This window comes from Mesoplodon mirus (genome assembly GCF_964341445.2).
Source record: "Mesoplodon mirus genome assembly, contig: HAP1_SCAFFOLD_898, whole genome shotgun sequence".
Classification (NCBI taxonomy): Eukaryota; Metazoa; Chordata; class Mammalia; order Artiodactyla; family Ziphiidae; genus Mesoplodon; species Mesoplodon mirus.
The window spans coordinates 173285-200239 of NW_028295143.1; the positions used below are offsets into that span (position 1 = coordinate 173285).

Genomic DNA, 26955 nt, shown 5'->3' on the forward strand with positions numbered 1-26955 from the left:
GATGTTTAAAATTTTTTTTTAATTTAAAAATTAAAAAAAAGGTCAAGAAAGCCAAGAAACAGCTGAGGTACCATTCAGAATAAAGGCCACTACAGAGATATGACAACTCAAAGCAGTATGTAACTCTGAACTGCATCCTTTTGCTATAAAGGTTATTATTGGGACATTTGGCAAAATCTGAATGGGGCCCAAGGATTAGTGGCAATTTCCTGATTTGACGGTTGTTTTGAGGTTACATAGAAAAATGTCCTTGTTTACATGAAATACATACTAAATTCAGGAGTGATTTTTAGGAGTGACAGGCCCAGCAACTTGGCAATTTATTTTCAGATGATTCAGGTTCTGAATTGGTAATTTTTCTGTCTGAGGAATAGTTCAATTTTTTTTTTTTTTTTTTTTTTTTTTGGGCCACGCTGTGCAGCTTGCAGGATCTTTGTTCCCTGACCAGGAACTGAAACTGGGCCTCGGCAGTGAAAGCGCCGAGCCCAAACCACTGGACCGCCAGGGAACTCCCTAAAAATGTTTTTAAAAGTGTAACTTCTTTTCCTTTTTATGTTATATGACTTAAAAAATGACTATAGCAATGAAGACAGTGATGTTGACGATGAATTTGTGACATCAAGAATTTCATAAAATTATTTCTTGAAATAAGGTAGAAATTCATGTTATTTTATATAATGTGATTTTTAAGTATATATTTTCATTAAAACATTTAGGAGTTAAAAAAAGATCAGTGAACGAATGTGCTCTTCTAGGTTGAATTAAAATAGAATATTTAAGGTTTAAAAAAGTTTGGCTGGGGAAAAATAACAGTTTTGCAAAACCTTTGCGATCCAAAACTAAGATGATATTCAACAGCAAGAAGTATTCCAATTTCTCATAACCAGTTCTCACAAGCAAAGAAATGCATGCCTCACTTTAAGAAGGTGTCCAATAGAAACAGGCAAATCTGAAAGAGTTTACCAAGTGTAATAAATTAGAGGTGAAATCACAACAAAAGAATTTATGGCGTACAAAAAAATTCACAAGTAGAAGATTCCTTCTATCAACTTCTCAGAGTTCCATGAGCTCTCCCCTGACCTCTGAAAGATGGGTTTTACCAAAATCTGGTTTACACGGAACTTTTCAGGTATATATGGTCTGAAAAGAAAGAAGTATCTGCTAAGAACCTGCCTGGTGCTCCTTCCTTGTTGCAGCCCTTCTTTGTGTAAGTGATCAGAATCAGGTCCAAGAGACACAGAATCAAGCATGACATATCACACCAAACACCATTTCCTGTCCAACCAATTCTCATCTCTCTCCAGTAATGAAAAGGTGGACGTTCTTCTTGGACTGCAGCATCTGTGCAGCCCGCTCCACCCCGACCACAGCAGACAGCCTCTGGGCATCGTACTTGGAGTAGGGGACAGTGCAGGTCCAGGCAGCTTCCTCTCCTCTGGTGGCGGCTTGCAGCATGTTACAGACTTCACTGTAGAAGTGGGGATATGTTGGCAGTTCATAGAAAATTAGGTTCCTGATGCCTTTTATTGTGTATCTGTTAGAAGGAGAAAGAGAGGCTATGTCTACATGAGAAATTTTATGGAAAAGCCACCGAAGAGTTTTACAGGGACATAGTCACTCTCGCTGTTTCATGCAAGGAGAAAGACCATGGCACAAATAACACACAGACCAAAAGTTACTCAAATTTGAGCTGGAGGGGCTCATTTTTTGTGACAGTGTATTTGAATTCCTAATGTTTGGCTTAAGATAATGATAAAATGAATTTGCACTTCTTGAGCCTAATCTGAGCAGACTGAGGTAGGGTGGGGAAGAATAGTAGACAAGGATTAGAAATCTGTCGCAGAAAATTTGAAAAGCAGGCATTTCCAATTTAACATTATCCTAATTATAATCAGGCAAAACAGTGTTCTGTAATGGAGATGAGGTCAGACCAGACCCAGTACATAAAATAAACAGCATAAACTGTAAATGCACTCCCATTAGTCTTTTCTTGTCATTCTGTAGACATGTTAACTCCATGGCAGATGTCCCAAGTTCACCCATTTACAAAATCCTGCCCGAGGACCCATTAGGCATTATGGGAAGGCAATTAATTTCAACAGCTTCCTCGCTTCTTTCCCTGCTGCACAGGGCTGCATGGTGTGGGGGGGGGTGCAGACCCTAGGGACGCGCCTTACGGTTCGGGTTGAGATCAATCATTCCCTCTTGGGCTCCATGACCAAAGATTTTATACGTTGACAAGTTTCTGATTTTTCCTGTTAAGACTCTCATACAGGGCTGATGTCAGACTCCCTCGGGAATTTTATTTTATTCATGGACGGTAAGTTTTCCTTGTCTTTTTATCCCTTGGCTCATCCTGATCTCTCTGGAGACCCTCCTCTCCCAAAATATAACTGCAGCCCATTACTTGGATCAGCTTTCCACATCCTCTTTCCATAAAGGAATTTTAATGGCTAATGATGTTGAAAAAACACAGTTCTGCCTCAGTAGTTATCAAAACAAACACAGAGTTCCATTTCTGCTTAGTATGTAGAAAACTCAAGAGAATACTGCTCCCGTGCTAACAAGAAAAAGATAATCTACAACAGTGTTCCTTTTCCTGAGCCTAGACAGCTGATGTCACAGGGCAACCAAGTGAACGGATTCAACGGTGCCCTGGTGTGTGTTTAACAACTGATTCTCAGTGGGGGAGGATAGGTGCTGATTTGAAGCATTTGCCAATTTCTGTGGTGTAAATACTCCATTTCAAGCTACCAGTGTCATGTTGCTGAACTTGGAACTGGGAAGAGATGTGCAACCATACCTTAAGAGCTGGTATGAGCCAGCTTCAGCCCATCACTGACTGAATTCCAAAGAGTGACAAGATGGTCTGAAGAAAGACAGGACATATGAACCACTTCACCTTTGGCAGAGCACAGTGGGGAAGAGGGCAGCTGCTAAGAAAGTGGGTAGGAAGAAAAAAGCTACACTTTTAACAAGTTCTTAAAGGGCAATTATGGGCTTGCATGACAGTTCAGAATCCCTGGGATTCCCGGACACTCCTTTACTTCACAGTCATGATGGCTTTTCCAAAGGTCTCCACTGGGAGCCCTGGAAAGGCTGGACGCAAGGCAGAAGACCTGAGAGACCCCGATGGTGGTGCAGACATGAAAACTCACTCTCTTCCCAGAGCCATGTTGTATATGAAGCTAAAGCCTGAAGCCAGTGAGGGGGCAAAGGTCAACTGCCAGGGTGGAGTCAGAAGCAGCAAAACTGTGTGCCCTAAGGGAGGAGCATTAACCCCTCACCCCATCCCTCCCCACCACAGGACTTACATCCAGTCAAAAGAGCAGTCTGGGGAAAGGGGAAAGGGCATGAAGACTGGGGAAAGGGCATGAAGCCTGTTCAGCCCAAGATCCTGCACTGATGTAAGCAGATGTTTGCCACCACTGCAGAGATGCAGGGAACTCTTCCCCACCAAGACCCCTCGTAGAACAAGGCAGAGGCTGGCCACCATGGAGGGTGGTGCAGGAGCCCTGAGAAAGCGCCAGCTCCAAAGCCCAGGATGGACAGAACCTGCCTGCATCTGAGCTGGACCAGGAGGAGAACAACTGCCCCACTTCAAGCCTTAGGGGAGGAGCGAGCAGGAGCAGCCTGCTGCTGGGGGAGGGGCCGGAGCGTGGGAGAGGCTCTCCCTCGGCACAGGGGTGCAGGGCATGGTGAAAGCTGAGAGGGGAGCAGGACACTGAGACAAGGCCCTCCAGCACTGGGCCCCACAGTGGGCCACTGTCTGCTGGAGGAACTGGCAGTTTGTGGTAAATAGAAGGCAACGACGGTAACAACCAAATCCTAACTAGATTCACAACTGCCACGCTAGTGGCCTGACAGAAGAGGCGTCCAGGCCAGCTACTTACTCAGGCACTACGTTCAACTGACAATTACAAAAAACACAGAAAAGCAAGAAAAAGACATTAAAACCATGAGGTATCATTTTGACTATCAAGTCACTGGAAAAAAGGAGAATTTACAGAAATATTTACAGAATTTACAGAAATAGGCTAATGGAGTATAAATTATTGTGAGTGTGTATTTCACCGGGGAGGGGAGAAGATGGGAGTGGCAACACACAGCAAATTTTAAACTGGGTACAGCTTTTGAACAAATAAGTTTTCCTTTCCAAATTTATCCTAAGGAAATGCCTAGGCAACTATGCCATCAACTACGCATATGGATGCTCTTGGCATTATTGTATATAATAACAGAAAACAACAAATCAGTATGCCCATTAAAAGGAAACTGGGTTAATTATATACCCATACAATGTAACACTATGCAACCATTAAAAAGGATGCTATACACACCTTAAAGATTACTTATAATTACACAGAAAAGGTATTTTTACAATGTAAAGATTTAGCAGACCTACCTTGACCAAGTGATTACATTTAGTATCACCAAAAATGGGACAAACTGACACCCTGGGCCTCTTGAGGAGATGCAGGGGGAAGTACACAATAGCCTCTATGTAGAATTCTTACTAAAATAATGTTTAAATCTTTGGTCCCCGAACTCTAATGCTCACTGAATCACCTATTTGTTTTTTAAAAATACCTGTAATTGGTCCCCATCCCCAAACACCATGATTTAATTGATACTGGGGTATGACCAGGGCATTCAGATTTTTAAAAGCTCCCCAAGGGGATTCTAATATGTAGCAAAGTTTGGGAACACTGATCTAAATAATAAGAAAATAGCCAAATCCAGATGTGAGACATTCTACAGGAAACTGGACTGGACTCTTCAAAACATATCAGTATCACAGCAAGAAACAAAGGCAGAGAATTATTCTAGATCAGGGTTTCTTAACCCTGGCACTACTGCCATTTTAAGCCAGGTAATTCTTTGGTGTAAGGGCTGTCCTGTGCACTGTAGGACGTCTAGCAGCACCCAGGCCTTGACCCGCTTGAACCACTAGACCACTAGAGTAACCCTCCAACTGTACCAACCAAAAATGTCTCCAGATATTTCCAAATGTCCCTTGGGGAGCAAAACTGCTCCTGCTTGAGAACTGCTAAAATAGACTAAAGAAACATGTCACGCAAATGCAACGTAGGATTCTTAACTAAATCCTGGATTGGAGCGGGGGGTGGGTGGTGAGAAGCAGCTGTAATAGTCATTTTGGGAACAACTAGGAAAATTTGCATACAGACTAAATATTAGATGGTATTACTGCAGTAATGTCAAGTGGTATGTTAATGGTGTTGTGGTTAGATAAAAGAATGTTGTTTTTAAGCTCTACAGGCTGAAAGGTTGAGGAGTTAAGTGTCACGAAGCCTCCCATAATTTACTCTCAAATGGTTCAGGAAGAAAAAATAAGAGATGTGAGTGGAAAGAGAGAAGGAGAGACAGAGAATGTGGGTGCATGAGAATGTGGCAAAATGCTAACAGCTGGTGAAGCCTAAGTGGAAGGAGTTAGAGATGTTCACTGGGATAGTCTTACAATGTCTTTTGAAATGAAATCTTCCCAAATAAAAAGTTGGAGCGGGGGCAGGATATAGTAGAACTATATATATATTAACTTAAAAATACATCCATAACATACAAGTATATACCAAAATGCTAACTTATTTAAGCTTTTTTTCAATAAGCACATAAAACATTCAAGATAAAAGAAAGAAAAATCCAAATGTGTACACTGTGATCCCAATGTTGGTGTCCTTTTTAAAATGCCTGTGTCTGTGTGTGTGTGCACGTGCACATGTTTTTTACATCAAAGAGACAGGAAAGAAATACACCAAAATGGGTATTTATATCAGTAAGATGATAGGTGATCCCATTTTTTTAACCTAGATTTTCTAGGTTCTCTACAATAATTGTGTAATACTCTTATAATGAGAGTATTTTTAAAGCAAAATAAAACAACAAAACCAATTCCAATAGGTATTATATTTAAAACCCAAGAAAATCTCTCTTAGGACCAATTCGTGCACAGTAGAGACTAGGCATCTCCTGGAAATAAGAGCACGTGACCAGAACCTCTTCAGAGGGGCAGTTAGTAACAATTCCCATGGTCTTCTGCACCTCTTCCCCTGCCTTCCTCCTCTCCTGTATGTGCTTTGGGTCTTCGGTGACCCCTACAAATATGGCGTAACACTGTGACAGGACCCAAAACTAAGGACATTCCCGATGTCTATGTTACCTGACAACTGTTAAAGATAAATGAGGCAACCACAACTGACTTGCAAGGCTGGCTCCTGCATACAGTCTATAAAGACGAGGTCTGTTACTTCTATAACTGGGGTTCTCCCTGGGGCAGGGAGCACTCAGAAACACCCCACTAGCGTTTCCCACCTCCAGAAATCCTACCTCCAGAGTTTCTGATTGCCCCCTGCTTAAGAATCCTTCCTGTGCTAACCCACTGATAATGCTCAGAGAAAGAACTGTGAACTGTCCTCCCCTCAGGAGGGCCATCATGACCAAATGCCCATCCCATCCTAAGATTCTACTGGTTTCATCTCCCCAAAGAAAACAAATCCTCAGGATGAAAGTTTTTTGCTAGCTCACAAATGAACTGCAATATGTCTAACACGGCCTACTTCCATAGAGAATATAAATACAGAATTTTAAAGCTGGATACTAAAGTGTAAAATACATGTACTTTTCCCAAGGTCAAATGAAAAAATCAAATCACAAAGACACTGCAGATCAAAATACCCATCATCACCTTGGTGACCTCTCAAGCAAAAAAATCTATAGCTGGGAACCTTGAGATAATTGGCAGTTGCAGGTTATCTCCATTCAACTTAAACACCCACTAACCTGGTCCAGGGTACAAAGCTAATGGCCCGTGTTCGGTTTGTCTTTATAGTGACTTTGGGGACAAAACAGTTTGGTCAATAAATGAACAGTGTAAGACAGAAGACTGTCCTGCCTACTTAAGAGAAAGGGCTCCTTTGACATCATGCCCTCTCCTTGAAAAGCTGCTACTTGAGAGCAGTCCTCATCCCAGCTTAGCTCACTCTTGCTACAGACAATCACGCTGGGAAGTTTTCCAATCCATCCACTTCATTTAAAGGACTTGCTTTGATGTATCAAGCTTTTGGAAAACTAAGGGCTCTTTAGACCTGCTGAGTGCAAACTCCCCCAAAATACCATTTCCAACATGAATGAAAACAACAACTCACTGGAACAAAGCAAATAATGATGCCAGCAAGAAGCAAACCCTGAAGCCCTTAAATAGTCACCTCTAAGCCCCTCACCTTTTGCTTCTCCTAAACTTCAAGGAGCCCCTTAGTCCTGGTTCTCCTTGGTGCAGAAGTGTGTGTGCACTGCCTCAGGACAAATGAGAGCTTTCTGAACACTGACCCTGTACTCAACTTCCATCTCCACAGACCACACAGTCCCCAGGTGTTTCATCTGTGCTTCTACGACAGGTTCCTCCCTTTCCTGTATTCAGTTGAGAGCTGCTCAACTCTGTAATATCCTTCTTGAGGGGTATACCCACAGCTACAGGAGGTACCCTAAGTATGGACCCACTCCAGATCTGTATACAGGTTATGCTGTAGTCACTCATTCGTTTCTACCACCTTTTCCAACAATGCCCATTTTGAAAGAAAACCAACCAACCAATCAAGAAAAGTCTGTCCAGCCCCCCAGACTCTGGCTTGTCTGCAGGAGGTGAAGCAAGGGAGGACCTTATAACACAGCAAAGCCCACCATGCACTTGGAAGCAGACCCTCCAGAGAGGACACTTGAAACCTGGCCCTACTTTACCTTTTGTAGAAATGGAAGTGCTCTGTGAGGAGCAGGAACTGCTTCTCTCCTTGAAGGAAGAAGTGTCTGGCCCTGGAGACACCAGACTTCTGGGTGTACTCGCAGATATGAGTGAAGTTCAGTTCCTCCTCCTTGAAGTAATTTCGGAGACGCACAAAGTCAAAGTAGGAGGGGACATAGATAAGCGTGTGAGACGTGACTGCATCACGATACTGAGGCAAAATCTTGTTGACGAAAAAGTTAAACCTGATTTGGAAAGGCAAAGGGCAGAGAGTCAGTGGTCTAGAGGTGAGCCATAGTGTCACTGCCAACTGCATGACCCTGGGCAAGTCACAATCTCCTTCTACCTCCCCTAAGAGGCCAATTTGGCCTACCTCATTGCAAAGAGATTATATAGGGATAAAACTTGTTAAGCGCATCAAAAAGTAAGTGCCAACACTATTCATCATAAAGGATAGATGTGATGCTGGTATATCCCAGAGAATTATTCTAGGAAGTACGTAACTGTATCATTCATTCATTCATTCAGTTGTCAATCAGTCAGTCAACAAATAATTACTGAACACCTACCATGTGTTAAGCACCATTCTGCTACCATGGGTCCCCTGACTAAACACAATGAGAAGACGGGGAAATTACATAGAGAATTAGAAAAACAGTTCTTGCCCTGAAGGGCTTAGAATTAAGTTGTTGACATGAGGCATTAAAAAATTAATGTAATTTAAAAATGCCACAGTCTAGGGGAAAGTACCCTTGATTTACTAACCCTGACACTATTGGAACTAGGACAACACACCATTTCTCTGGCCTTCAGTGTCCTCCTCTGTCAATGGCATGATTGGATTCAATTATCTCATTTCATTTCGTAAATGGTAACTAAGAAAGCCAACGTGGAATACAATTCTAAATTTGAATGCCCAAGTAAAATTCCTCTCTGTGACCCCCAGGGATCCAATGGGACAGGGGAGGGTACCTGGCATCAATCACTGAAGCTAGGTTTTCAGGTTCCATCCTCTGGAAGACATGTGGGAGCTGCACCAGGACATGACTGATGCAGCCTGTCATCGGGACGTTCCTCACAGCCACCTGCCAGGAGTCAGTGAGAACATTAGGAAGTGAGCTATCCCCATTGTTGACCAAATGCTGTCCTCTCCTTCTGCCTCATGACCCAAACAATACACAATACTTCATGAAAATTCAGAGAAAGAAGGAGAGAACCCACCTGGCCTTGCACATTGACGCAGTACTTGTTGAACACAGAGTTGATCTGGGCATCCTGCAGGGCCCCAAACAGCAGCGTCTGACGATAGTACTTGGACCAATTATTGAGGTTCCACATGCGCACTCGAGAAAAGTCCACCCCATGTGAGTCCAAGGGCAGTAGGTTCATGTGGTTCATCAAATGCTTTGAGCAGAAGTAATACTCCATTAATACTTATTGAACACTTACCTGTTGGGCGTTGCTAACCTTTCTATAAGCCCATCATCTTATTTAACCCCATGAAGTAGATACTATCATCTCCCAAATTACAACAAGAAAACAGGCTCAGATGGGTGAGTGACTTGCCCATAGTCAAGCGAACAAGAAGAAAAGCTCAAACTGGCCACCTTGTGGATCTCTCAAAAAGGATCAAGATGCTACCTATACAGAATATTTCTTTTAAAGGAAATTCTGAAATGCCACTCTGGTCACTCTATAAGCAACTCAGTTCCAGACTTGGACAAGAAGGGAAATGACACGGAAAACAGAGCTGCTGTCCTTCCATGACTTGGCTCCCAAAACGTTAGAAAATTCCCGGAGTGACTACATGTGCCTTTTGCTCAAAATAAAGATGACTCAACCATCGACATGCCTGTTCTATTTTAATCATATTTTTACCTTGTAATGTATATTGAAGGGTCACAAGTACTATAAGTTTATTCCCTACTTTATAAATAAGTACTCCCCTTTATCTGTCCCAAACTTACTCCAAGTCCTGGGGTTGTAGAAAAGGTAAATTCTCACATGCCTTATAAAAATAAACCTATAGTTCTGTGATGAGGATTGTTCCAAAGCACAATCCTAAACCCCAAAACATTGCAGAGTATGTTGAGAGGGAGAAAAAAAATTATAGTACAAATTACAGTAGGGGGACAAAAACATCTTACGTTTCTCTGTAAAACATCACAAATTAAGAAATCATGAGCAATGTTTTCCCATCTCCACTGAAGACCAAACAAAAGAGAACGAGCATAAATAGGAGGAACTATTTTAGATAAAAACATTCCTGGTGAGGAGGGATTTCAATCAATCAACCAACCAACCAACCAACCAACCAACCAACCAACCAACCACACTAAACTGGTCTATTACTAGAAGCAACTTTTAAGGGGAAGAAATCTTTTCTGGAGATTTGAAAATGTTGACAAGAATTTTTATCTTTCTGGATACTTTACTGACCAACTTGTGGGTAGAAGAGGGGACAACATTTCCCATTTTCAAATTGGAAAATGTGGAATATTTCCATTTCCAAGCTGAGTTTTAATCTGGACTTTAATAACCATTTCAGACTCAAACCACTGAGCTTCTTGTCTCTAAATGTTAATGACCAGCATTACCAAGACATGCTCCCAGTTCTGCATCAGGTAAATGTCAGCTTGATCAATGATGAGAAGCTTAATACAAGACAGAAAGTCAAAATCTCTCTTCTTCTCTCCTTCTCCACCAATGATGGTCCTCAAGCCCAGAGGGGAGGCAATGAGGATGTCTGACGAATAGAAGGGGGCATAAAGTCGGATGCTTCTCTGCAGTATTGCCACCCCTATACACAAAACAGCCAAGCACACATCAGTTCATGAGTCACCACCAAGCCATTAGCTTCCACCCTCTCCAACTGCAGCCTCCCCTTGTACCTTCCACATCTTCCCCTTTGCATGTAATTGTGCTCCAACTGCTTTAATTATTAAAATCATCATCGTCATCCCTCCTTTGCATCTACGGTCCCTTCTAGCTCCCACCCTCTTCTTTTCCTTCACTGGCAAACCTTCCAAAAAATTATCTCTACTTTAAAATCTCCCACTCACTCCTTAATGTACTGCAATCTGCCTCTGAGTCTCAGGACACCACTGAAATGACTCTTGCCAAGGTCACCAACAGCTCTCAGTTACCAATTCAATGGCACTTTAGTGTTTCTTGTCACGAATGCATAAGCACACCCTCCTTGAAATGTTCTTTTCCTTACTGGTGGTTTCTGTCACTTTAACACTTACTTCTATTACTGACCTGGTCCTTATCTATTTTTCCATATTCAAAGAGCTCTTCAACAAATCCCTGGATTCACCCACAAGTTCTCTTTCACTCTACATAAAGCTTTGGATAAATATATTCACTAATTATGGCTTTAACATTATCATCACAAAAATTTATATATCCTGCCCACATCTCTTTCCTAAGCAACAAGTAGCAGTCTTTAAAGAGCCCAGATCATATGTGAAGGAGATTCACTTGCTAATCTTAAAGCATCTACCAGAGGGGCAGAAGTTGGCTGGGACTCTCTCTGGGGACAGAATGCTGGCAGATGCCATTTTTACAAATTCCCTCTACCTTGATGGCACTGGTGGGTGCCACTTTTTTGCACTCTCACTCTTAAGTTGCTAACAGTGGTGGTGGGTGAGTACCCCCTACCCCACGGCCCTGCACTGCCTGTGTGCAGCACTGACAAACATGGACAACGAGCAGCCACGCCTACCCCATCTCATGCCACTCGCGGGACACGACCTGAGGCAACAATCACATGTAGCCCACACAGGGGACACTCCTTGAGCACCAGGCTCAGGCAGATGGGGGTGGGACTGCATTTCTAGACTCCATGGGAGTGAAACAAACAGAGAGAGTTTATAAGATGACCAAGAACTAGGAAAAAGTTAAAAATACAGTTCATCTCCCACACAGGGCCACTCCTTCAAGACGGGGCAGTAACTGTTTTGCATAATACACAGAAACAAAGACGGAGAGTCAAGCAAAATGAGGAAGCAGAGGAACATGTTCCAAATGAAGGAACAAGATAAAACCCCAGAAAAAATATTTAATGAAACAGATGCAAGTGATTTATCCAATAAAGAATTCAAAGTCATAGTCCTAAAGATGCTCACCAAACTTGGGAGATGAATGAACGAACACAGTGAGAAACTCAAGAAAGAGACAGAATATAAGAAAGTTCTAAACAGAGCTCACACAGCTGAAGATTATAATAATTGAACTGAAAAATACACTAGAGGGAATCAACAGCAGACTAGATGGTAGAAAAGAACAGATCAGTGACCTGGCAGACAAGGTAGCAGAAATCACCCCAACAGAACAGCAAAGAGAAAAAATATTTTTAAAATATGAGGACAGTTTAAGGGAACTGTGGGACAACATCAAGTGTACTATCATCGGTGTTAAGGGGTCGCAGAAGAAGAGAGAGAAAGGGGCACTAACACCCACATTATAGGGGTCCCAGAAGGAGGACAGAGAAAGAAAGGGGCAGAAAACTTATCTGAAGAAATAATGGCTAAAAATGTCCCTAACCTGGTGAAGGAAACAGACATTCAGGTCCAGCAAGAACCAAGAGTCCCAAACAAAATGAGCCCAAGGAGATTCATACCAAGACACATTATAATTAATATGTTAAAAGTCAAAGGTAAAGAGGGAATCTTAAGCAGCAAGAGAAAAACAACTAATTACAGACAAGGGAATCCCCATAAGAATATCAGCTGATTTTTCATCAGAAACTTTGTGGTCCAGAAGGAGATGGCATGATATGTTCAAATATGCTGAAAGGAAAAAACTTCCAACAAAGAAGGAAGGAAATAATAGAAGTCAGATGAGAAATACTGAATAAATGAAATGGAGACAAAAAAAAAAAAGATCAATGAAACTAAGAGCTGGTTCTGTGAAAAGATAAACAAAATTAACAAACCTTTAGTCAGACTCAATAAGAAAAAAAGAGAAGGGGCCCAAATCAGAAATGAAAGAGAAGCTATAACTGACACTACAGAAATACAAAGTATCGTAAGAGACTACTACGAACAATTATACACCAACAAGTCAGATAACCTAGAAGAAATACATAAATTCCTAGAAACACACAATCTTCTAAAACTGAATCATGAAGAAAAAATGTGAATAGATCAATTACTAGTAATGTGATTGAATCAGTAATCAAAAAGCTCCCCAAAAACAAAAGACCAGGACCAGAGAGCTTCATGGTAAATTCTATGAAATACTTAAAGAAGATTTAATACCTATCCTTCTCAAACATATTTCAAAAAACTGAAGAGGCGGAAACACTTCCAAACTCATTTTATGAGGCCAGCATAACCCTGATACTGAAACACCACAAAAAAAGAAATGTACAGGCTACTATGCCTGATAAACACAGATGCAAAAATCCTTGACAAATTATTAGCAAACTGAATCCAACAATACATTAAAAGGACCATACACTATAATCAAGTAGAATTTATTCCAGGGATGCAAGGATGGGTTGACAAAGTGGGTATAGAGGGAACGTATCTCAACATAACAAAGGCATATACGATAAACCCACAGCTAACATCATATTCAGTGGTGAAAAGCTGAAAGCATTTCCTCTAAAATCAGGAACAAGACAAGGATGCACACTTCTGCCACTTTTATTCAACATAGTATTGGAAATCCTAGCCACAGCAACTAGGCAAGAAAAAGAAATAAAAGATACCCAAATTGGAAAGGAGGAAGTAAAACTGACTATTTGCAGATGACATGATACTTTATGGAGAACACCCTAAAGACTCCACCAAAAAACTGTCAGAACTAATAAATAAATTTAGTAATGTTGCAGGATACAAAATTAACAAAAATCTGTTGTGTTTATATACATTAATAATGAACTATTAGAAAGAGAAATTAAGAAAACAATCCATTTACAATAGCATCAAAAAGAATAAACTACCTAGAAAAAAATCTAACCAAGAAGGTAAAAAACTTGTACTTGGAAAACTACAAGGTATTGATGAAAGAAATTAAAGATGACAGAAACATGAAAAAATACACCATGCTCATAGATGGGAAGACTTAGTACTGTTAAAATGTCCATACTGGACACCAAGGGGGGAAAGTGGGGGTGGGGGTGGGGGTGTGATGAATTGGGAGATTGGGACTGACATGTATATACTAATATGTATTAAATGGATAACTAATAAGAACCTGCTGTATAAAGAAATAAATAAAATTCAAAAACAAAGTCCATACTACCCAAAGAAATCTACAGATTTAATGCAATCCTTATCAAAGTACCCATGACATTTTTCATAAAACTAGAGTAATCCTAAAATTTGTACAGAGTTGCAAAGGATCCTGAATAGCCAAACTGATTATGAGAAAGAAGAACAAAGCTGAAGGTATAACACTCCCTGATTTTAAACTACACTACAAGTCTACAGTAATCAAAATTGTACGGTAATAGCACAAAAACAGACACAGATCAACAGAACAGAGAGCCCAGAAATAAATCCATATTTATATGGTCACAATCTATGACAAAGGAGACAAGAATATACAATGCAGAAAAGACAGTCTCATCAACAAATGGTGATGGGAAAACTAGACAGCTACATGCAAAAGAATGAAACTGGACCACTAGCTTACACCATCTACAAAAATCAACTCAAAATGGATTAAAGACTTGAACATAAGACCTGAAAACCACAGAACTCCCAGAAGAAAACATAGGCAGTAACTTCCCTGACAACAGTCTTAGCAATATTTTTTTGGATCTGACTCCACAGGCAAGGGCAATGAAACCAAAAATAAACAAATGGGACTACATCAAACTAAAAAGCTTGTGCACAGCGATGGAAACCATCAATGAAACAAAAAGGCAATCTACTGAATGGGAGAGGATATTTGCAAATCTAGTAAGGGGTTAAGATCCAAGATATATAAAGAACTCATGTAACTCATTATCAAAAAACCCCAAACGGGGCTTCCCTGGTGGCACAGTGGTTGAGAGTCCGCCTGCCGATGCAGGGGATATGGGTTCGTGCCCTGGTCCGGAAAGATCCCACGTGCCACGGAGCGGCTAGGCCCGTGAGCCGTGGCCGCTGAGCCTGCGCGTCCGGAGCCTGCGCTCCGCAATGGGAGAGGCCAAAACAGTGAGAGGCCCGCGTACTGCAAAAAAAAAAAAAAAAACGCAAAAAAAACCCCCCAAACAATCCAATTAAAAAATAGCAGAGGGGGCTTCCCTGGTGGCGCAGTGGTTGAGAATCCACCTGCCGATGCAGGAGACACGGGGTCGTGCCCCGGTCCGGGGGGATCCCACATGCCGTGGAGTGGCTGGGCACATGAGCCATGGCCGCTGAGCCTGCGCGTCCGGAGCCTGTGCTCCGCAACGGGAGAGGCCACAACAGTGAGAGGCCCACGTACAGAAAAAAAAAAAAAAAAAAAAAAAAAAAAAGCAGAGGACCTGAATAAACATTTTTCCAAAGAAGTCGTACTGATAGCCAACAGTCAAATGTAGAGATGCTCAACATCACTCATCAGGAAAATGCAAATCAAAATCACAATGAGAAATCAAAACTACAATGAGGTACCATCTCACACTGGTCAGAATGGCCATCATTAAAATGTCTACAAATAACAAATGCTGGAGAGGGTGTGGAGAGAAGGGAACCCTCCTACGCTGTTGGTGGGAATGTAAGTTGGTGCAGTCACTATGGAAAACAGTATGGAGTTTCCTTGGAAAACTAAAAATATAATTACCATATGATCCAGCAATCCCACTCCTGGGCATATATCTGGACAAAACTATAATTCAAAAAGATACATGCACCCCTATGTTCACAGCAGCACTATTCACAATAGCCAAGACATGGAAACAACCTAAATGTCCATTGACAGATGAATGGATAAAGATGTGATACATATATACAATGGAATACTACTCAGTCATAAACATGAACAAAATAATGCCATTTGGCAGCAACATGGATGCAACTACAGATTATCATACTAAGAGGAGTCTGTCAAAGAGAAAGACAAATACCATATGATATCACGTATATATGAAATCTAAAATATGGCACAAATGAACCTATCTACAAAACAGAAACAGACTCACAGACCTGTGGTTGCCAAGGTCAGGGGTGGGGAAAGGGATGGACTGAGAGTCTGGGGTTAGTTGATGCAAACTATTACCTTTAGAATGGGTAAACAACAAGGTCCTACTGTATAGCACAGGGAACTATATCCAATCTCCTGGGATATGCCATAATGCAAAAGAATATAAAAAAGGATGTATATATGTGTATAACTGAGTCACTGCCGTACAGCAGAAATGAGCACAACATTGTAAATCAACTATACCTACTCCAATTAAAAAAAAAAAAAGAAGAATGTATCAGGTGGCTAGTAAGTGCTGTGATCAAAATGAAATAATATAAAATGATAGGCTGTGATTTTGGAGTTATAAATTCTTACAGCCACCATGTATTATAAGTTGCTATTAACCAAAGCACAGAGAGAAAAAAAACCACAATGAGATATCACCTCAAACCTGTCAGAATAGGTCTTATCCAAAAGACAAGAAATAACAAATGCTGGCAAAGATGTGGAGAAAAGGGAACCCTTGTGCATTGTTAGTGGAAATGTAAATTGGTGTGGCCACTATGGAAAACAGTATGGATGTTCTTCAAAAATTAAAAATAGAATCACCATACAATTGAGCAACTCAACTTCTGGGTGTTTATCCAAAGAAAAAAACCCACTAATTCAAAAAGATATATGCACTCCTACGTTCAATGCAACATTTATAATAGCCAAAATATGGAATATGGAAGCAGCCTAAGTGTCCACAGATGACAAATGGATAAAGATGCGGTGTGTACACACACACACACACACACACACACACACACACACACACACACACACACAATGGAATATTACTCAGCCATAGATGAATGAAATCTTGCCATCTGCGACAACAAGGATAGACCTTGAGGGTATCACAGTAAGTGAAATAAGTCAGACAAAGACAAATATCAACAGCATGTGACTTCACTTATATGTGGAATCTCAAAAACAAAAAACCAGACAGATAGATACAGAGAACAGACTGGTGGTTGCCAGCAGGGAGGGCGGGGTTGGAGGGTGGGCAAAATGGATGGGGGAGATCAGGAGGTATAAAACTTCCAGTTATAAAGTGAACAGGTCACAGGGATCCAATGTATGCCATGGGGAATATAGTCAATAATATTGCATTAACTTTGTATGGTGACAAACGGTAACTTTACTTATTGTTGTGATAAGTTTGTAAGGTATATAGACATTGAATCACTATGTTGTACACCTGAAACTAATATGTCAATTATATATCAATTAAACAAAAGACTGATTTATCAGCTCCTTGTTGGCCGCCTGCATATGTTTAAAACTAACTGTAAGCTCTAATCCCCTTGCACTGCACACTCCGGCCATGCTAAAGCCTCTGAATCCTAAGTCTTGCCGGTTTATTCACCCTGATGCCTCCACACTTGCCATTTCCTGTCTGAAACTTTTTCTTCCACTCTCATCGCTCTACTTTGTACCTGGCTAAATCTGACTCAGGTTTCAACATAGTATGGATGGTACCTCCAACAGAAGGCCTTCCCTAACAGTCCTGAGCCCATTTTGAGTAAGGATATTTGCTTTAAATACTTTAACTAGAACACCCACTATCCTCTAACCGTAACACATCTCATCCCATACTGTCTGATTTGTCTTAAGGCTGGACTTGCTTAACAGTAACTTTTAATTCCATATCTCCAGCTTAACAGTGCCTGGCACATAGTAGATGCTTAATAAGTGGTAAATGGGCATACGTGACTAATAAATATTTTCCAGGAACTTTTTCAATGAACAAGCAACCAAGTACATGGGAGCTGAATGACAAACAAGCAAAAATGTGCAAAGCTGGGTGGGAGTCAGTAAGTCCAGAGTGGAGATAATTCAGGTGTGGGCACTCCACATGGCAGGCAGGAGGGAAGTCCATTACGTACAGATGCTCTAGTTTATTCATCTTCCCCAGACTGACCCACCCAGCCCCATCAGCTCCAACTCCCCCAAGAAGCCCTGTAGCATTGACTGTGAGCTACCAGCTATAGGCATGCTGAGACGTTTGTTATAAACATGCAGGTGCCTTTCATACATGCCTTCACAGACACTCCATCCCATTAGCCAAGTATGTACCCCATTAGCCAAGGCAAGACTCTCCCCTGGCAGACGAGTGGTCTCAAATGCGTCCTGGTTCTGCTAGGAGGCTGAGACAGTGACCCTCTGAAAGAATGCCTAATTCCAGGCTTCTAGCTTCCAGCTATGTGCACCTCACACCTCAGGTCCCTCAGGGTCTCAGTTTTGACAAGGAGGAATTACCAGTCCTGAAGTGGTCATCGATGTTGCCGACAAATACAGCTTCATAATCCTCAGGCCTCTTCAGGTTGGGTGGTCTCTCCTTGGGATCTGAGCCATACTCTCCATTAAACCTCTTTTTGTTGCTTACAATTATTTTCTTCTTGCTGTCGCCCTCAAGAAGACAGATGAAGAGCTGTACCACCCGCAAAGCAGCTTCCCGGAATGGCACCACTATCGGCACCTGTGGAGGGAGTGATGGGCAGCCTTGGAGGGGCAAGGGGAAGGAAGGACAGCTCGAGGTGAGCCTGCTGGGGACCTAAGGAGCCCTCCGTTCCACAGCCCCTGGCCAAGGACCACATCCGTGTCACCCCCTTTACATAGGACCTGGCTCAGTACTGAAGGCTGAGCATCTTTCCGACCCACAGCACCATGTCCTATGGACTTCAATCTCATGGCTCCTTGGGGTGGGGGTGGGGTTAATTCTTAAGCAGAATGTAGAAATTTTATTTATTTATTTTTTTTTTTTGCGGTACGCGGGCCTCTCACTGTTGTGGCCTCTCCCGCTGCGGAGCACAGGCTCCGGACGCGCAGGCTCAGCGGCCATGGCTCACGGGCCCAGCCGCTCCGCGGCATGTGGGATCTTCCTGGACTGGGGCACGAACCCGTGTCCCCTGCATCGGCAGGCGGACTCTCAACCACTGCGCCACCAGGGAAGCCCAGAAATACTCTTTGAGGTAAGTCAATGCCGTTAACAGAGGTGTCCATTAGCAAAAACCCAAGGGCATAAACACACAAAGCTCTTTGAGGACAAGAAATGTTACTCATTTCTGTCTCCCACAGAACTTAGTTCAGTATTTTGATCCGTAAGACCCAAGGAATATGCTGAACAAATGAATTAGATGTATTAAGTAGAGAATAAAGTTAGTAAGGAAAGGACTAAAGCATCATTACTTTTCTAGTACATTTCCTAGTACATTTTTCAGAAATGATGATAAAGGATTTCTGAAATAAGATGATATTTCAATGGGAAATATAGGATTCAGTTTTCCAAACATTTCCAAAAGTGCTCAATTTTAACTGTTGAGGAAAAAAAAACAGAAGATGCTTAACAAATGATTACCTTCTAACTACCCTTGTGTAAACAATACAATCAATGGATATAACCCCAGTCAGATCAGACAATTCACCAAATTCTGAATGTGACTCATGGGTAATCTACCTCATATTCTATTTTGCAATTCTAAATGGAAACAGATAATCTTATTATCCTGATGTTCAAGATTCTGAGATAGTTTCTCAGAAAGGCAACCAGCACAGCCAGAGGGGTGTAGTGATTCAGTTTGGTACAGTGCAGGGATGATGGATCAGTTTTGAAGAGGGCCAAGTTACTGTCCCGGCTGTCACACTAAGTAAGTGTCTAGGCTTTGGTTTCCCCAACTATCAAACAAGAGGGTTGGACTAAGAAATCTCTAAGAGCCATATCAGTATCAAAATCCTAAAATCCTATTAAGCCCAATGAGAAGAATCTAAGAAGATGAGGCTTCTTCAATATAGACACAGAGGCTAAAGGGTAAGGGGGTATGGGTGGCACAGTATCTAGCTCCAGCACATCATGAAAAACGTAGACAGAATTCAACGACGTAAGCTCCCAATCCACTGGAGCTTAGGCTTATGAGCCACATAAATGTAATCATCACTTTAAGCAGTAATAAGGATACAATGCAAAAACAGGGATTTTGTTTTCCAAGGTCTACATATTTATGTGGCTTAGTGAAGGGAATCCTTGGTTCTAGTCCTGTCTCTGCTACTTTTTCTCTGGTTCTCTTTAGCAAGGTCCTCTACGAATCTGGGTCTCTGTCCACAGGTGTAATATGTAGGGATTGAATAAAAGGCTCCTTAAGGTCCCATCCAGCTCTGACAATCACAAAGAAGAGATTTATAGTGGAGTGTTACTTATGTAGGATCAGGGTTTATCTTTAAGGAGAGAATTATCATGGAGGTACCTCCTACTCCACTTTCCAGTTAGATCTGCTGTTAGAGACAGTCCACTGAGCTGTCTGCAGCACTGCCGTGACATTACCTGGCCCATCTAATATGCTCATTCTTGGACTCATTCATTATTCCAATCATTAAACCATCTGAGAACCTGCTAAGTGCCAGGACCCATATGTTAGAGCCTTACAGCCTCCTTGAGGGCAAAGTTCTGCTGCTGCCACTCACCTTGGGCCTCGTTAGCCCTTGGTCCCTGAAGTCATCATCATCACCCAACCCAAGTTTCTGGCTTCGGCATCTGCTGTTGTTGGCAAGCACCTGGGCATTGGCTTTGAGAACGTGATTTATCACATGCAGGCAGTACACGTGGCGGATCTCTTCCCCTTTCTTCAGGGCAGTCCTTTCTGGGTAGAACAGGTCCCGGTAAGAATTCATAATTAAGAAGAGCTCTTTCTGGAGGGGTGTGAAGGGGCTACTTGAATTTGGGGGACAAGAGGGGAACTGGCTGTTGGTCTTGATCCAGGTGGATTCCAGAGGCTTCTGGAGATGAAGTGACTTTAAGTCAATGTCCTTTGGGGGTTTAAAGGTTTCCAACTGTTGAAACCTGGATGAAAAGACAAGCTGGCCCAGGATGGGCCACTGTGGGAGAAATGATCAAGAACTAAGTTAGAAATGAATTATAGTACCTTACATTCATATAATGCTTTATAATTTACCAAGGCCTTTCACAACTTACAGATCCTCTCACTTTATCCTCACAACAACCTTACAAGCTAAACACTATAATGCTCTTCTGGCAGTTTAGGAAATGCTGAGGTTCAGAGGTTATAGGATTCAGACAAACAGAGGAGAACAGAGCTAAGGGTTAGAGCCCAAGGTTTCTGACTTTAGAAACCTTGTGAGCTCTTCACTAGATCAGTGGGTCACAAACTGTCCTGTGGACCACACTGTAGGAAGTCAAAATTTACTCTAGACAAAAGAAAAGGGGGCCCAACGGTCAAATAACTTCGGTAACCACCACAAAACCTAATCCCCCTCAGGGAGAGTCACAAGCAGATCGGACACTAAAGGTTCTGCTGAGTCCTGTAACAAGGACTCCGTTCCACTTCGTTTGACCCAGAGTTTTCCAAATTTACTTGGACGTGGAACAAGGTTTTTGTTGTTGTTTTGGATTTTTTTTTTTTTTGGAGACATATATTAGAATTGAAAAGAATAGTATTTTGTGGAATACCAGTTTGGGAATTTTTGCACTGTAACAAAACTGCTGATCTTAGCAATAAAGAAAGGATGACCTCTGCAATAAAAAAGAATTAACTATTGATATATGCCAACAACTGGGATGAACCTCCAAGGAATTATGCTGCGTGAGAAAAAGCCAACCTGTATGATTTTATTTATATAACGCTTTTGAAATAACAAAATTATAGAAATGGAGAACAGATTAGCGGTTACCAAGGGTTAGGAATGGGGGAAGGGAGGTGGGTGTGGTTATAAAATGGCACCAGGGAAGAGGAGGGATCTTGATGGTGCTGGAAATGCTCTGTATGTTGACTGTGGTGGTGGCCAGGGCAACCTACACGTGATAAAACAGTATAGAACTAAATAACACAAAGGAGCAGGAGCAAAAGTGAGGAAATCTGAATAAGACAGGTAGGTTGTATCAGTGGAAATTTCCTACTTGTGATATTGTACTACAGTTTTGTAAGATGCTACCATTGGGGGAAACCGGGCAAAGGGCACATGGGATACCCTTGTATGATTTCTTACAACTGCATCTATAATTATTACCTCAATAAAAATTTCAATGAAACAAGGATGACCAATTCTTATGAATAGCATCAGTGGTGAAAAAAAAAATCACCGAAAAAAGAAGCAAAAACTGCTCCATACTGAATAATTTAGGTGTGAACTTATCTCAGATATTTCAAACAAATGAACAGCAGTAGCTACTGTCTGACTGAACACTTTGTACATGTCTTCCAGTAAACTAAATTACTTTATTTTGATGCAGGCATTACTGTCCCCCTCTAACAGATGAGAACAGTGAAGATTAAAAAGGTAGATTAACTTGCCTTAGGTCATGAGATAGCCCCTTGCAGACGTTGGTCTAAACCCTGGTGTACCTGTCTCCAAAGCATTCTTATCTTATTGGTCCCCACCTTCCAGCTTCCCAGTGCCTTTTCTAGCTATGCCTGTGCCTTACTGGGCTCTTCCAGTCTTCCTCTATCTTGCTCCCTCTCAAGCCATCTGCCACGGGTGTGTATCATACATTCAGGGAGACCACTAAAACCCAAGACCACTGCTTGCTTTTAGCTGGTGGGTAGTTTTGGGATTTGTGGCAACAGCCTGGATTTCTTTTTCTTTCAGTTCTTTGTTTACATGTTGTGCAAATGGATCTAATTCAGAAATAAAGAATATTAGAACACTTAGGGCAAATGACAGGGATTTTCCAGTCTTCTCCTGTGAATGACATCCTGTTTTCATGATGTTAACTCATCTTTTTCCCCATCAACTTTCCCCATCATTTATCCCAGTCCAGAGCTTAAAAGTTTCTGACAGGTTCATCTCCCTAAAGCATTTCTTTAATCACATTATTCCCCACCTCAAAAACCTTTGAAGAAACTTCTTGGACTGAAATTCAACATACACCTCTAACCTACCTCTCTAATGTAATTTTTGAATTACATGGCTCTCAAATTCTTCTGCCACTGTGGCTTTCCTTCCTTTAACTGAAAATTCTATCCTCTTGTTCACCGCATTTCTATATATCCAAATAGTATCCGTTGAATGTTACCCCCTGACTCACAATAAATAACTATTTCCCAAGAGCCTACTGTGTCAGGCACAGTTCTGGCTCCAAAGAAGCCATCTCTGGTCCCCTATAGACAGTCATCACTTTCTCTCAAGCGCCCTGCCCTCAGTTATCCACACCAACACATATATGTGCATGTCCTACCTCACCTAACTAGACTGCAAGATCCCTGAGGGCAGGTACCACGTCTGATTTAACCTGCACTGGAAGACAAATGTAAATGCTCAACACTCAACTGAGGTGAACAAATGATCAAAATGGCAGGGTCAGTGCTCTGCACTGGCCACCCAACCTTCTCTTCCAGCCCCACTCACGTAAGAAGCAAAGTTAAATGACCCATTCAGGGACCCAGGTAGTAAAACTTCAAATGCAGTGCACCTTATATTAAGACCTAAGATAAAGGTGAACAATAGGAAATAAGAATTCTAGGTGATAATATATCAGTACAGACCAAACAACCAGAGAAACTTTAGGATAGTCAAGCCTCCTAATGTTTCCTCCAGGGTTTTTTTGTTTTTTTTTTTAACTTTTTTTGAGTTCAGAACGCGGTTTTTGCCCAAATTCTACCTGCTACTTCTTCCTCTTGTCTAGAATAGCTAACAGAACCAAATGAGGATTAAAATTTCAACTTCAGTGGCACCGCTGGTTGAAGAATGGCACTGGGACCAAAAAAGGCAGTCAGGACGCAGAATGAGACCAACCTGACGTGCCCACCCAGGCACAGGCTAAGACACAGGACCTGAGAGACAGCAGAGCCCTGCCTCAGCCTACCACAGGCTTGTCTAAGTAACAGTCATTGGGACAGAGGCATGGCCCAGTGTTCTGTATCTTGACTTTGGCGATGACAATATAAATATACACATTTGTCAAAACTTATCGAATTGTATACTTAAAATGGGTACACCTTGTTGAATGTAATTCATACCTCAATAAAGTTGATTTTAAAGTTAAATTAAACAGTCGCCTATGGGGACTTCCCCAGTGGCACAGTGGTTCAGAATCCGCCTGCCGGGCTTCCCTGGTGGCGCAGTGGTTGAGAGTCCGCCTGCCGATGCAGGGGACATGGGTTCATGCCCCAGTCCAGGAAGATCCCACATGCCGCAGAGCGGCTGGGCCTGTGAGCCATGGCCACTGAGCCTGCGTGTCCAGAGCCTGTGCTCTGCAACGGGAGAGGCCACAACAGTGGGAGGCCCGCGTACCGCAAAAAAAAAAAAAAAAAAAAGAATCCGCCTGCCAATGCCACGGAGCAACTAAGCCCATGCGCCACAACTACAGAGCCTGAGCTCTAGAGCCAGCGAGCCACAACTACTGAGCCCATGTGTCACAACTGCTGAGCCTGCATGTCACAACTGCTGAAGCCCGCGTGCCTAGAGCCTGCTCTCCACAACAAGAGAAGCCACCACCGTGAGAAGCCCACGCACTGCCACAAAGACCCAATGCAGCCAAAAATAAAGAGAGAGACTGGGGAGACAGGGTGGAGCTTTCTGGCTTCTGCGGTGCTTCCTGGTAATAAGGACCAATCAGATTAGCCACTGCCGGGTCTCACAAATCTGTAAAATTACTGCTCCAGTAAGGAAGAGCAAGTGAAGGATAGAGAGAAAAATGCAAAGTACTTTTCTCCTCTTTCTCTCCCTTCCCTGCTTGGGGAAAAAAATCAGAAGTCTTCCCCTGACCCCAGCTGTGGATCGTGAGCTTTGAGGAACTGGCCTTCCGTGCTATCATTGTTCAACTGTTTGTCCTCATGAACAGCCGCGCCCACTCGCAACACTGCCTAACCCTGAAAAACACAAAAGATCTCGGAGAAGCATTTCTTTCCAGCTCTACATCTAGCTGCTAAACTATCTGTTTCTATTACTGCTCATTCCAATAACAAGAGATTTAACAGGTATTAGACCACAACCACCCATACTAAGCACCAGCTGAATTCAAACAACATGAGCTGTGCTCTGACCTTGTGATGCTTTCAGAGAACAGTTGCCTCCTCTTTCCTCTTCGAGAAAGTTGGTTTCTAGGCTGAAGAGTGACTCATGTTTTGCATCTGTAAACTCCTTTGGGGATTCCTCTGCTGTGCCAGGTGGCCCGTGCCCATCTTTTCCCTTAGGGTCAGCAGGTAAGGCCGCATCTGCAGTTTTGATAAAACATTTTGTGAAATTATTTACTACTCATAATTACACTTCTGTTGACAAATGAAATCTAATTCCTTAGGCTATCATTTACTTTTAAGCAAATTCAGGTAGAAGACATAAGTTTCAAAACTGAGCTTGACTGCTGACCTAGTACATGTAAAGATGTTCAAATCAGCGTTGATATAACAAATAACTAGAAAAAATGATTTCGTCATTTCTATCGAAGGGGTACTAATTAAATTACCACATATTATTTACAATGGAATACTATGTGATTAAGCTAATGTGAACCCACAGTTACACACGTTATATCATTAAAGAAAAAAGTAACTTACAGAAATGTATGAGGCCATTATGCACATACACACAAATATATATTCACTCATATATCCATAAAAAAGTAGCCTGGAAGGTTCTATAAAATGTTAAAGGTGTTCATCCCAGGGTGGAGGAGATATACGTTAACTATATTACCCTCTTAAATTTTTACAGTAAATATATATTACTTTTATAATTTAAAAAACCAAACTTTTCATTTTTAAAAACCTAAAACATGAAAGAAAAATGGAAAACCAACAAAATTTAAAAAGTCCCTAAGTCTGAGGCAACGATTTTTTTATCCGAGTACAAGTGATGAATGAAAATACTAAGAATGGTGTGTGACACCTTAGAGACAAAAATACAGTAAGGCAAATAGGCATTAAGATAACAGAATATAAAAAGTTCCCCAGATATATTCAGACAATGGACTACTATTCCAGTAATAAAAAGAAATGAATTACTAATATGAACTACACGGATGAGTCACAACAACATGAGGAGCCAAAGAAGCCACATGCAAAAGGGTACTTATTGTGTGCTTCCATTCATATGAATTTCTAGAAGAGAAAACACTAATACATAGTGAAAGAAAGCATGTCAGTGGTTGCCTGATGCCAGGCCTGGGAAACTGACTGTAAAAGGACAAGAAGGAACTTTTTGCAGGTATTGGAAGTGTTCTGTATCTTGACTTTGGCGATGACAATATAGACAGACACATCTGTCAAAACTCATCAAATTACATACTTAAAATGGGTACACCTTGTTGAATGTAATTCATACTTCAATAAAGTTGATTTTAAAGTTAAATTAAAAAGTCACCTATGGGGACTTCCCTGGTGGCACAGTGGTTAAGAATTCGCCTGCTAATGCAGGGGACGTGGTTTCAAGCCCTAGTCTGGGAAGATCCCACATGCCGCAGAGCAACTAAGCTCGTGCGCCACAACAAGAGAAGCCACCACAGTGAGAAGCTGGCGCACCGCAACAAAGACACAATGCAGCCAAAAATAAATAAATTAATAATAATTTTTAAAAGAATAGTCACCTAGATGTCCGAGTGAGACAGAGTTCCTTTCAGCTTTCAATCCCAGCTCTTCTCTGAAGCCTCCCCTCATGTACCCTGGCAGCATGTGACCACTTTGCACCTCTTTAACACCTTATATTTATCGGTTCCATTCAGATTTGATGCTTGAAAAGTTTTGTATATTTTATGTCTATCTTCCACTAAACTTGGTTCCTCTAAGGCAGGAACAATCATCTCTTTCATAAATTGAGACCATTACAAAAACAGAATTATGTTCCCTTTCCTCTCAATCAGGGGAATTTGAAGTAGGATTGATGAAATCCTGGAAATCATAAGCAAAAACGTCATTTCTGCATTTTTATGGCCAGAGGGTCCTGTGTTTTCATCAGATTCTTGAAGATATCACAGAGCCCAACAATGTTAAGAATCTCTGCTTTGAATCCATGTGCTTTCACCCAGCTCTATGGTACAAGGCACCCTGCCCCTGGGGCAATCTGTCTGTGGTCCCTGCAAAGATGATAAACCCACATCAAAGACACTT

The 26955-nt window shown here is 41.8% G+C and overlaps 1 protein-coding gene across 1 annotated transcript; it reads right to left on the bottom strand.

The window, feature by feature from the left end:
• On the bottom strand, positions 1-25068 carry LOC309797689 (U3 small nucleolar RNA-associated protein 25 homolog; the record flags this gene model as incomplete). Its single annotated transcript, XM_082646136.1, has 9 exons — positions 1-1534; positions 7753-7998; positions 8726-8838; positions 8975-9157; positions 10351-10553; positions 18164-18383; positions 20363-20773; positions 22442-22530; positions 24898-25068. Coding segments are annotated over 9 exons (1880 nt in total), but the record flags the coding sequence as incomplete, so codon positions are not given.
• Positions 25069-26955: the final 1887 nt, after the last annotated feature.